A 14,062-nucleotide genomic window follows, 5' to 3' on the forward strand; every position below is an offset into this window, starting at 1 on the left:
CGGTGAAGTCATTCAGAACATCTGTCTCTGTCATTTTCACCCACATTTTCACGCCAGGACTTAAGTGCTGTCTCAGACCTTCGCAGAGATTAATGGTCTCTTCTGTATGTTTTGGGGAAAACACATAAAAAAACAAAAAAAACAACAACAGCTTTTGATTTGAATAATCGCCGGTCCCATCTGTGACATTGATCTTGGAGTTATTTGAATTTCAGGGCGCGTGATGTGGGTCAGGGGCAAAGGCAACGGCGCATAGTCGCTGGGGTAGTACAATAGGCAAATTAGTGTATGTAACACAATTACACGGTGTGTGAGTGCACAGCAGCTCACTGCGACTACCCATAGCTGGAGACCTCCCACCTCCAACTGCCAACCCCCCTCCCCCAGCCGCTGCCCTGGCTGCCCATGGAGACACTGATTAAACATGACTGTTAGGATGTTACAGCCCAAGGAGGAAGTAGAAGTAGTGTGTGTGCGTGTGTGTGTGTGTGTGTGTTCATACACGGTATACTGTATGTCTGTTAGAGCTGAAACAATTACTCGATTAATCGGTGACTGAATGAATCATCGACTATTTTGATAATCAATTGATAGGTGTGAATAGAAACAAGTTCTGATTAAGTGTGAGTATTTGGGAATATCTGGATTATTTGCTCCATTTAACAAAGACATCGTGAAAACTGAGCCATTTTCGCTTGTGAACAAAACAAGGTGTGAAAACACTGATCAACATTTTATTGACTAAATGATTACTCCATTCATTGGGAAAAGAATCTAAAGGGTGATTATGAAAATAATCATCATTTTCGCAGCCCCGATTCCTGTGCACGTACGTGACAATAGAGGGGAGTCCACACAAAAAATACCAGAGGCACAAATTGTGACATTAACCAACACTAATTGGAAATGGGGAGAGCGCTGGAGAGGATAATAGTGCAGATCATCAATCATTCCAGACACACCGTTATTCCAACTCTTTTCTCCTCTTCATCCCACCCTCCAACCTTCACACCTCTGCTTGATTCAGAATAGACGTGATCCAGACCTGGAGGGAGGTGCATGTACCGGTGGATGAAGGTGGCGAATGAACGGATGATACAGAGGTAGTGAGGAGGGAATAGAAAGGTAGCAGGAGTGAGAAAGACTAATAAAGACAGGAACAGTCAGAGAGCGAGACAGAGAGAGAGAGAGAGAGAGAGAAAGGAGAGGGAGGAGAAGTAGAAAGCGTGCAGCTCACCTACCAGATGGCAGCTTTGGCAGTGCTCAGCATGCAGTGATGGTGGTCTTGCAATATGGTGCATCGCCTCCAGATTGTCGCACCGGTCTTAATACAAACAGTGCAATAACTTTGCTGTTGTGTGTGTTTTCTTTGGCACTGGTGTTAACAGACGACATATGTTTATAAAGAAAAACTGACGGAGAAGGAAGTTACATTCACTTTTTTTCCCTCGGAAAAGCACCAACACATTACTTTTAACGTTTAATCTCTTTTTTTTTTCCCTCAAAGAGGCACTGCAGTTGTTTGGCATCATTATCATTATGATGAGTTGTATATTTTCTTTCTGTCATAGTGGAGGAAGCTTTTTTTGTAGTTAAAGAAAATAACCATCTGGATTTGGAGAATCTGTTTTTACAAACTTGTGGCCTGAAGTTTGAATTGATGTGCTTGTTATGCAGACAGGAAGGGCTTGTATGAGCTTGAGTTGTTTGTTGAGCTTGATTCATATAATACACAACAAAAGGACATCCTCTTCATTTACTTTTATTTTCACCACCTTTTTACAAAATATTGTGAGACTACCCCTTTAATTAGTCCTTGTGGTCAGGTTTGGATTTGAGCTTGCTTAAAAAAAGTCTTGGCACATTCAAATTTACTATCAATTAAAATGTGAGGATTTGAAATGGAGTCGAAGATCAGAGAAAATGAATAAATGTATAAAACATGGAAGAAGAAAAAAAGGCAAAAGACCGTGTCACGTCACTTAAAAACCTTTTGTTTCCCTTGTTTCAGCAAATGCTTTACACTCACGGAATATTTCATTTGATTTGCAGAAAATGACGTCTTTCACGGCACATCCAAAGGCGTAGTAGGTGACATCCTCCGTAAATAACTCAATAAATCAGCAAACTACACATTCATGAATCAGTTCACCCATTAACACATTAAACGTCTGAAAAGGATAAAAGCACTCTTTATAATATATAATTGCTTCTCCCATTATAACTTGGAATGACAGAGAGTTGGGGGAAATGTGAATTGTAGAAGACACAGCAAATTATCTCGAAATGAGTTTCAGCTGTCTTCCCATTAATGCCCGGCGTGGATGCTTATTGGGAACATCTGCAAAATAGTCCCCATCAGGTTATCTACAATACGCCCAGAACCTCTGGACTACATCTGACACTGCTGTAGTGTTCGGCCTCTGGCAGCCGCAAACCCGCCGGGACTGGATTTAATAGATTTTAACAATTAAATTTTAATTTGCCGATCAAGTCCTATGTGCCGCACACTTCACTGTTTCCCGAGAATGTATTGTACCTGAAGGAGCTTTTATAAAAAAAATTGATAAAACTGTGTCCCCTATTTGCCTTCCAGTGAATTTCTATTTGCGGAAATTCACCTGTTTGCAGTCCTGGTAGACCTCTGGCCCACATGGGTACTGTTCTTTTTAACCAGGCTATTTCTATTTCTGAATATTGTGGAAATTTCTGGGCACAGTCAGAGACTTAGGAAACAGAATAGAGTTTCAGAGTAGGTTAGAATTAGGGCCAAGCCGGGCCGAGCGCAGAGGCAGACGGAGATAATCTGGGCAGATGCGTGTATTTGTACAGCTTTTGGGTGAATGGCCACCAAAGACCTTATCTGCACTGTGGATTAAATGTTAAATGGGTTTTGAAGCAGCAGATACTTAGAGGCAAAGTTGGTGAAATTGTAGAACATGCACCGTCTCTCCTCCTCTTCCCTGTTTGTCTCTCCCTCACTCATTGTCAATCCCTGTCTCCTCTTGCTCACTGTGATTTGTCAGCAGTGGAGGGAGCAGCTGTTCCTTTTGCGCCGTAATTTCTTTGATCATAATTATTCGTGCCAGTTACCTCCAACCTTGGCATCCTCCACCCAATAAAGCCATATGGGCAAAGACGGCGTTACCCTGGAAAACACACAGGCTTCTTTGGAACGAGTTCTTTGATTTCTGTGTGCAGTGGTGTGGGAAATGTGGACATATGTGCTTTACAGCTTCACATGGTTGCTCTGCATCGCTGTGCTTGATTACTTCTCTCATTAATATAAACCCCTGTTTTATTCTCTGCCAAATGCGATGTCTTTTCACTGTAAGGTCTCAAAGATTTATGCACGCAGAAGCTATACAGCCCCTGCATATCTGTAAGTAAATCAGTCTGAACAGAGGTATCGCCTTTTTTCTACAGGAAGGCGGCATCGCCTCAGATTAAAAAAGAAGAAGAAAAAAGACGTTTAGAACATGGCAGTAGACAATACAACTGAAGAGCAGTAAAGAAGCCTCGAAGAATGGTCTTTGGTACAGAAAAACAGAACTGGAGAGGTGTTCTGTACATGGTTAGAGACAAGAGCTAATTCTCTTTCCCTTTCAGCCGTGCCATCTACAGATCACTCTGAGCCTCGCTTGGACTCCTCTGTTTATTCCTTATTGTACTTCTTGCACTTAAGTGGTGTTAAGGATGACGTGTGCCAAGCAGCGGTTGTAGCACAGCTCATACACATAGTGTGTGGCTCTCCAGAAAATGCAGCTCACTCTGTCTTCTTCTTCTGCGGCTGTTGAATTATAGAAGACCCTCTATTGCACTCGAGCTGCATGGATTTTCATCACAGTGCTGGGGGTCACTTTGACTCTCCCCTCCGTGCTCATCATATATGCAACATGAGGGCTTCAGCAGTGGAGAGGAGCCTGCTTGAGGTCACCATTAAACAGGGAAGAACGACAATGAGATTTATGGAAGAGGGGAGAGAGAGCTGCAAAGAGGGATAGCAGGAGAAAGACATGCATGGTTAAATCTGACTGTGGCAGCAGTGTCCTTCAATTGGTCCCTGCTCTTAACAGCAATTCCAGATATATGGTACTATATCTGCATGTATAATGCATATGCCTTGAGATAATGGCATTCATTGCAGAGGAGGCTGCTGGCTGTGTTGTGGCAATGTGTTGGAATTGTTCCCCTATGTCACATTTGCCTCTGCCCAGGTCCCTTGTCGTATTCTGCAGTTATTAGGAGCAGAGCACGCTGCGATGACATAGTGCTTTTATACTGTTCCCCGCAGACGACCTCTGCTACTCTACCATCAAGATTAGTGGCTGGCTGGAGAGTCCTAAAGCCTGCAATATCGGTGCTGACCAATAAACTACACAACGAGACACAAAACAAAAGCAATTATGTTTTTGTTTTTTTGTTAATATAAAACCAAAACCATGCCAGACCGTGGCAGAGGAGCTCCCAATGCAGCTAACTGAATTTACAGCTGCATACAAGGTTTCCAGAGAGTACTTGCATACAAAAAAACAATGCTAGTGTCATAAATCTAAACACTGGTTGTAAGGCATTTCCTCCCCGAGTGTGAGAAATGTCTGCAGGATGCACTGCTGTACGAATTAATATTGTAGAACATAAAGATGAAAATTAACCTCAGGCCCCACTTTGTGGGTTCAGAGGGAAGATATCCTGTGGATATGTACAGTGTGAGCATCCACGCCACACATTGTGCCCTCTGAGGCCCACATTTGTGTTTCTTTGTAGGGGAATATGAGTCCATCGCCCTGGGCAACACCCCCCGCCGCACCACAACACAAAGGACTAATCACAAAATACTGATTTTTCTAATAAACCCGACCAGTCCCTTGGGATACAATATGACATTTACTTAAAAGTCATTGTTAATATAGACGGCATTTCATGTCCTAATTGTAGATAGTATAGTGACAGCCTATGGCTCTGGCACACCGACTCCCTCATTCCTCCCGTCTCTGCCATGTTTGACCTACTTCTGTCTCGACAACATTGTAAACAGATCTACTAATTGCTTTCATTTATTCATTTGGAAGTTAAGTTCTGTTGCGGCTGTCGCCGTCTGAGCTCATTTATCTGTAACGTGTACAATGTTGGCCCTGCCCCCACAGAGACTCGTCAGTATAGATTTGCAGAAAACCTCAGATAGACGTATCCCATCAGGTGCCGTGTCTTTGCATACTGTAAGTGCAAACACAGGACGGTGGACTATTAATAAGAGAAAATAAACTTGAAACTCATCATTTCATCTAATCATACCCGTGAAGAAACTTCATAAACCTAAACTTTAAGTTGCTCAAAGTCAGACAATCTATTAACACACAAGAACACTGACATCTCTCACTATGAGAACAGATGCTGTTATGACTGTTTGTACTTTTTGTGCGGCCTCGTGAAACTAAACCACAAATCACAAGAGCAACAAATACGTTTATCACCTCTGAAGTGGTTGACAATGACTCCCAGTGTTGACTAAGTGGGAGAGATGAGATCTTCTGACCTTTACAAAGATCTTCATGGCACATTCTGGTCGACAGTGCTCCCAAACTCAACCTAATCTATAACCCAAAATGTAAACGAGCTAAACTTGATCACAGTAAAGTTTGTACTTAACCTTTCTATTTGGAAAGATCTGCTTTGTGAAAATGTAGTATCTTGGAAATGTCATGAATACAGATGGTTTTTACTTTTCTGGGTTTTAACAGGATATTATATAAACAGTAGGTCTCTGGCAGACAATCTGCTCTTTTGCCCTTTTCAAGAATTTATACATTTATCAAAAGAACAAATGTTTGCTGAGACGCTTGCTGGCCTTAGCTTCTTTCATCAAGTTTGAGTGAGCAGTGATAGTGATGCACATGGACACACCGCCCTAAAAAGAAACATCCTCTGTACATTTTAGTTTACCTCTGATGGCAGATGGGTCAAACAAAAAAAGCTAGCCATCCCTTCTGTCCCATGAATCACGCCTAACTGGTAGGTTCAGCAGCTATGACAGCATTTCACCCCAATAACTGCTGAACCCATGAGACACGTTTGGTTCCACTGATCTCAATCCAGGTCAAAGGGTCTTGTCTGTGGAGCACAAAAGAGACTGGCTTCTCCGTTGTCTGCGTTGTGTGATTGTGATTGGTGTCCCTAGAGGCCACAGCAAACCCTGTTCCTGTGTATGAGTGTGAATGAGTCACGTCTTGGCTGGAGCGTGTCTGAGTGGCGAGGCGGAGAATTCAGCAGGGAGGACTGTGCGGGGCGAAGCGCTGTCTCTATAATCCTGGGTAAACACTGAGCAGCATGACTGCACGCCTTAGACGTGACCAAAGCCGGCAGAACGGAAATGAATGAAACGATGAGGTTGCTGCTGGCCTGCGTGCTCGTCCAATTCCGTTTGCCACCAGCACTTCCGATGTCTTAAAAGTAACAATACACCAGGAGTGTGGTGTAGTAAATAATATCCCTCTGGTGCTCTTTAGGTTGGTGATCAAAAAATAAAACAAGTTTGAAATCTGAGGCACTCTAGAGGGTGATAGTAAAAACATGCCAAGGCGTTTCAGCCATCAAGGCATTGATCAGTGCAAACGTACAAAATTGCCATCCTTTGACTGTTTCACACCATGTTCCACTGCAGACAGTTCAGATCACATGGCAACATGTCTAACAGGGAAAAACAACACACACACACAGAAACACAAATCAATCAGTAAATATGCCTAGACCTTAGGACATCTACTGCATGTAGTCAATTATTTAAAAAGCCCAGGTCCAACTTCATGCCAAATATTTTCAAAACCACTCTGAATACCTTTTTTTTTTTTTTTTTTTTTTTAAACAAAACTGCAACATTTAAAGTTGACAAACTCTTCACATCTAAAAGAAAAAGTGATCATAACCCACCAGAAGATTAAATGGATGCATTAAATGACTTTCAACTGATGAAACTATTACAATAAAAAAGAGCGTATGAAGCAGGAGCAGTCCATCACTGAGGCCACCTCGCAATCAAACTTAAGACATTAAGACTGAACTTATTGTAAAGCGTGGCTTTCCCAAACAGAATTAGATTTGCTCTGAGAGAATCCAATAATCCTTTCTTTCTATATGCTTTCTAATGTGAACATATAGAACCCACCTGCAAGACCAATAATCAATGGAAATAAGTCAGTTACAGAGCAAGCATCCACATTTGTTGATTAGATGTACTAAAAGAATATCTGGTTCTTAATTTCTAGTGACAATGGATGTGTAATCATTATATACAGTATTAACATTATTCATGAAGTAGGTCTAGAGGTTCTAGCACATTATTTTGAGAAAAAGAACAGATGCCCCCTCTTCATCCTGCAACTAGCAGAATGGATTTTGAATAATAATGCAATTCTGTTTCTAATCCGTTTTACAAACGGATTAAAGGGTTCAGCTATGAGAGCCTGATTTGCACCTAATTATACTAATCTATTTATGGGATTGTTTTGCCTAAATACCTATGTAAAAATAAAATAAAATGGAGGAGCAGGTACATCAAACGACATTCTTCTACTTTTAGAAGAACTTTTAGAGAATAACAATTTGAAACAGAGTTTAGATTTCTCTGACTGAAATACAGTTTCTTGACCATAAGATGTTCAAAGATGGCCCTGCATATTTACATACTACCATATAATACCAAACTGACGATAACACCATTCTTAGAACAGACAGTTTCCACCCTCCTTGGCTGATTAACAATATACATGTTAGTACTTAGTACTATTCAAAAACTAAAACTTATTTGTGATTCTGAAGAAGACTCTGAAAGAACTGAGGCAAAGATATGGAAAAGGGGGATATAGACAAAAACTACACAAAGCTTGTAATAAAAAAGGTTTTACTAGACACCAACTGTTAATAAAGAAAACCAGAAACAACAACAACATTCAGGTCAGGTGGACTTTGTGAGGCAGCTCTGAAGCAAATCAATTTGAACAAATAATCAAAAAGGAATTGGGACATATTTAGAAGTAATAGTTCTCTGAGAGAGGCTTTTACCAGATGTACCAACCATCAGCTTCAGAAGAGCTCCAAACCCTCAAAGACATTTTTTGTCAACATGAAATTGTTTTAGTCAACATAAAAATTGCTATTCTGCATTCTTTTGTAGCAGATTACAAGATTATTGAGTCAGAGTTCTAACACCCATTATCAAACATTGCTATTAATCTAAAAAAAAAAAAAAAAAAAGGTGGACAAAACCAGTGTCGCATGGCTTTATTATTATTTGGGTTATTGGAACCAAGCATATTACTGCACAAAATTTAGATTACACTGATATATCAACATATCCTGCCTAATTTCAGCCTTCTGAGAACTAATAAAGGTGTACATTCTTATTTATCTCATGTAGGTCTGTGAAAATGCTTGTGTATATTATAAATATTACAAATGTATATTACAAATAAGAAAAAAAAACAACCCTAATATTAAAATGCAGCTAGTCAGCGTGTGAAAGGTTTTACTCATGGGTGGCCAATTACTGGTGGAACTGCTCACACCAAGTCTGCCAAACTGAGCAGAGTAGGTCGAGACACAGCTTCGCCCCTGATGTGACTGCGGTGGGGACAGATGGACAGGAGACGCTGGACTGGATCTGGAGTTGACCCAGTCAACTCAGTGTCAGTTCTTCCGCTTCATTGCTAGCCCCAGCTCAACTCAGCCGGACGTCCTGTTAGTCAGCCACTGGACTGAACTGACTCCCTTTAAAATGGCTGTTTTCATTTAACCTTTACTTAAAGCAGGAAGTCTCACTGAGGAAAAAAGTCCTGTTTATGTTGGTGCAAGCCAAAAGACACAGTTGTCATCGAGCTATAAAAGACATCGGACATTTGTCAGGATATCCAGTGAGGACCCTTGGGTAGGTAGGCATTATTAGAGGAATGTGAAGGGGATTTTGGTGCAATAATGAAGAATCCAAAGAGGCAGATATAAACAATCTATTGGGAGCCTGTTTAGAGAACAGTGGGACACAGACACGATTCAGGAGGATGTAGATGTTTTATGTCTGTTCTTGTATGCATTATGTTTTACATAACGTTTGCATCAATTCTCTTTTATGAAGCAAGAGCACGTGTGTTGTCACTTTATCCACAATGACTGTGTTGACTTCTGTCATTATAGTTGGCTGAGAAAAAAACGATTGTTGGCTTCTCATGTGAGCTTATTTCATTTCATCTACATGGAAACCAGCTTGCGTCAGAATAAAAGACAACAGTTATGGCAAGTGAAACAAAAGCTGCTCATACATCACACATCCTGCTCTGTGTTTAACTCATCCATCCTCCAGTTAATCATGTGTTTGAGAGACACTGTTTGCCCCCTGGATAATATCTACATAAATTATGTTAATGAAATTAAACACGCAAGTCTGAGCATTGATGTTTCCTGGCTCTAAAACTGTAATGACTTCCCCGCCATCTCTAGGAAAAGCCTGATTATTTAGGAATGTCGGCTCTTCATAGAGTGATTAATTCTTCCTGGATTCACCATTTAAACGAACAGAGGGGCAGAAAGGAAAACAGGAAGCCCAAAATATGGACACCTAAATAATACATTAATACAGAGGGTACTGTAAGTACCGGTACAGTGTAATAATAGTAATAATAGTAATAAGCCACAGTTATTTTTTCTCTTGCAGAGAGGTCAATATAATGTCCCCCCATGTTGAGAGGGGTAATATTACACCTCCTGCTTGGCTGGTAAATATGGAGAGACAGTTTGAACTGATGATTACTTGTTTCTTTGATATGATAGATGAAGAAGGAAACAAGCACATACTTTTGCTTGGTCTGATGATACCTTGGACACCCTTTTCACTCTTGACTTTTCAATCAAATGTCTGTTTTCTCTTTCAGAATGAGGTGAAGATCACTTATGGAGGACTAGAGCACACTTCAGCTCATTGTATTCAGCGCAAACCAGCTCCGTACTGCTTATGTGTATCAGCTCCTTAGCTGATACACAATCCCAGGGGGTTTGTCTGAGCTCTGTATCATTTGGGAATGGGAATGTGCGAGCACAAAGGATGGACTTACTGCAGTCTCACTAAAGGTCACAGTCCTCCAAAGGTCATGTCGTGGCCCCTTGCACTGTGGCTACTGACTCTGATCTCTGTCAATCAAAAGACAACTGTTGGACAGAGTCTGAACACCTTCCAATCAGAGAGAAGGGAATGGTCACTGAACCACCTCACTGTGCATCAGTCCACTGGAGCTCTGTACGTCGGAGCCGTGAACCGAATCTACAAGCTGTCGGCCAATCTCACCCTCCTGGTGTCCCATGGCACGGGGCCAGAATATGACAACAAAGCATGTTATCCTCCACTGATTGTCCAGCCCTGCTCCGAGCCGTTGGCCTCTACCGACAACATTAACAAACTGTTGCTCATAGACTACTCTCACAACCGCCTGCTGGCCTGTGGCAGCCTCTACCAGGGCGTTTGCAAGCTGATGAGGCTTGACGACTTGTTCATCCTCGTGGAGCCCACACATAAGAAAGAACACTACCTGTCCAGTGACAATCAGACGGGGACAATGTATGGTGTTGTTGTGCCCTCACAAGGTCAGGACGCCACTCTGTATATTGGCACAGCTGTTGGAGGCAAACAGGACTACTTCCCAACTATCTCCAGCCGCAAGCTGCCTCGGGATCCAGAGTCCTCTGCCATGCTGGACTATGAGCTTCATACTGACTTTGTTTCATCTCTAATTAAAATCCCCTCAGACACACTGGCTCTTGTTCCACACTTTGATATTTACTACATCTATGGCTTTGCTAGCGGCAACTTTGTCTACTTCATGAGTGTCCAGCCAGAGACTCCAGAGAATGGGATGCCTGCAGGCAGCTCCCCCGGGGATCTATTTTACACCACTCGCATCATTCGACTCTGCAAAGGTGACAAGAGGTTCCACTCCTATGTGTCACTTCCTGTGGGGTGTATACACAGAGGTGAGGAATACCGTCTTCTTCAGGCGGCTTACCTGACCAAGGCCGGCAGAGTTCTGGCAAAGTCACTCAACATTAGCGCTCAGGAGGATGTGGTCTTTGCCGTGTTCTCCAAGGGACAGAAGCAGTTCCACGACCCTCCAGATCACTCCGCTCTCTGCGTCTTCACCATCCAAGACATCAACACACGCATCAAGGAACGCCTGCAGTCTTGCTACCAGGGAGAAGGAAACCTGGAGCTGCACTGGCTGCTGGGGAAGGATGTGCAGTGCACCAAAGCGGTAGGTAAACCACAGAGAGCAAAGGCCAGAATGATGTCTGAACAGCTTATTGACCCTCTCATTTAGCATCACAATGTGGTAGACATTACATGTGTAGTCCAACTAAAGAACCCACATGGTGGTGCGCAGAGCTGCTGTATATGTATTTACTTAAAGTTGGCTCTTGCAGTATCCAAAACTCTGACTGCATTGAAGTCTAAATAGCTGATAAGCAGGCGGCCAGCACTGTGCTGATGACACAATTCAAGTTTCCAGGATCCCACAGAGGCAGAAGAGCTAGAGAAGATTAATTCTACAAAGCTAATCAGAAGAGTTTTGTATAGCTTTGATTTCATTCAGGGGTTTGGGTACCGCTGCCCGTCCCTGCTCCCTCCTTTTGCTCGAGTCACTCTCAGCAGCATCCAAAACCCTCAGAGACCTGTTCTTGATCTTGAGAAACAAGATTTCTTGTAAATGTCCAAGTCTGTGTCCTTTGTGCAACTCTGCATAATGAGTGGCTTTCATGGAAACAAGTTAAAAGCAAACCACACAGCACAATGATATTTGCCACATCCACCACTCTGGTGGTTCCCAACATGTACTACTTTCATTCTACCACGTTATCAGACAAATGAGGTGTCATTTTATTCATTAAAGCAACTGAGGGAGGATAGGGATACATGATAATTCAATAATTAACACTCACCGTGCAGGTGACCAAAGCTCTTATGTCTTAAATGTAAATTAATCACTAGTTCTGCTTTCATGATTGATACAGTTGAGATGCATTACTGTTTTTTTTTTGTTTTGTTTTTTTAATACAGACACTGACATGAGAAATTTAACTACCACTCCTTGTGCAAACTTATCCAGGCAGTCACTGAAACACTAAACTTATTGGAATTCATCCTCACAGCTACATTCTATATCATTCAATATGTATATAATAAAAAGTTAAGGCCACAATCTGCAGGAGAAAATTATTGTCTCTACAAAAGTGATTTTATTACATATTACATTTACTTATGTCTGATATGTTTAACTTTTTACAAGACTGGAGATCAGGCACAAGAGGAGAGATAGCGGTGTGGTGGTGAGAAATTCTTTACTCGCTGACTCACTTTCAGTAAAACTCATCCCTTAATGACAGGAAAAGCACTGCGAGGCTTAATATTCAGATACGAAGTACAGGATGAGAAGTGAGACATTAGCTGCGCTTAAAAAGTAGATCCATATACTGAGTGACAGGTAATTAGTGAAGATTTGAGGTGCATTTCAGTCGATGTAACAAGATTGCTTAGCATGCCGCTCTCTTTGATGCTTAATCAAAACCTGACATCTCCTGCGCTGTGTTTGTATGATGTCAGATCAAGCAATCCAAAAAATCACAGAAACAGGCGCAAAACTCTCAGCATCTCTTGGGTTTGCCAACATCATTTAGTGTGATCCGCAAATTCGACTGCTCCGATGCTTGTTGATAAACGCCATAGCCCAAACCCTTTTGAAGTAACCATTTTTAACCCTGAAAATTGTGCACTTAATGCATGTTATGCCTTCTGCGGGTCAGTTTGTGCTCTCTTCTTATATTTGCATGTGTCTACAACGATCACAGTCATTTTATATGCTCCTATTTATGTTCTTGCTACTTTCCCATTACCTCCGCCTTCCTTGCTTATGTCTGTCATTCTCACTGCTGCTTCCTCTCACTCTCCCACCTTTTCAATCCCTCCTTCTTTTCACCTATTTTCCTGATTTCCTCCTCATATTTTTTTTTTTCCAAAAACACACCCCACTGCCCTCATTCCACAAACACTTTCTTTATCTGAACCCCTCCCTCTACCCACACAGCCTGTTCCCATTGATGATCACTTCTGTGGCCTGGATATAAACCAACCCCTGGGGGGTTCTCAGCTGGTGTCGGGTCGGACAGTCTTCACTGAGAACAGGGACAGGCTGACCTCTGTCACCTCCTACATCTACAATGGACACACTGTGGTCTTCCTAGGCACCAGATGTGGACGCTTGAAAAAGGTGAGAATTCACTGTTTAAGTCTTTTAACCTGTATTTCTGAAAGTGAAATGAGGCACTTTAGGATAACATGGTTATCACGGCCCGGTTCTTTATGGCAGATCTGGCTCAGAAGGTAGAGCTTTGTTGTTCAACCTCTGGCTCCTACTGTTTACATGTCGAAGTGTCCCGAGAAAAGATTCCTGACTACAAATTGCTTGTGATGGTTGTACTGCAAGTGTGTAGACTAACGTGTAAATGTCATGTAATGTAACCCAGTCAACATCACTTACACTGGCATGTTTACCCTCTGATCTCCCTGTTTTAGGTTTTTTAAGCTAAAACAAAATGTAGCGTGGTGCTGCCAATATATCAGATTTGTGCAGTGATTCAACATGGCCTGACGTGGTGCCTGCTGACAGCTATTCTCTTCCTTGGCAAAAACAATCAATTAATCAGAGCTTAGTAGGTGTGAGTCCAAATGAGAACATTATCTTCCTTCAGAGTCGTCAAGCAAGTTTCCAGTTTCAAGTCCATGCACATAATTATTATTGTTATTATTATTATGATAATAACATTAATAATCATAATAATACATGTGTCAAATGATTGGTGGACTGTGTTGAGCAACTGTTGCCATAGCTTTATTGTTGAGTGAAAATAATGCCCATGGACATATATAAGCAAAACAAAATTGAAGTAACTCTCCCACTAACATAATAAAATAAGTCAGTTCAGTTCAGTTTCATTACCAGACTATGCAGCATGATAGAACTTTAACGTCTTA

General features: G+C 41.7%; 1 protein-coding gene across 2 annotated transcripts in view; it reads left to right on the forward strand.

Annotated features, from left to right (window-relative positions):
* LOC131460858 (plexin-A2-like) overlaps positions 1-14,062 on the forward strand; it is a 72,430-nt gene that overhangs the window by 1,441 nt on the left and 56,927 nt on the right. For both annotated transcript variants that reach the window (XR_009240421.1, XM_058631714.1), the window contains exons 2-3: positions 9,918-11,288; positions 13,116-13,298. Coding sequence is in view for 1 of the 2 variants with exons in the window: in XM_058631714.1 (XP_058487697.1) it covers positions 10,065-11,288; positions 13,116-13,298 (1,407 nt within the window). In the remaining variant the exon portion in view is untranslated. The remainder of the gene's footprint in view (positions 1-9,917; positions 11,289-13,115; positions 13,299-14,062) is intronic.

Source organism: Solea solea, chromosome 6, assembly GCF_958295425.1.
Source record: "Solea solea chromosome 6, fSolSol10.1, whole genome shotgun sequence".
In the NCBI taxonomy this organism is placed as follows: Eukaryota; Metazoa; Chordata; class Actinopteri; order Pleuronectiformes; family Soleidae; genus Solea; species Solea solea.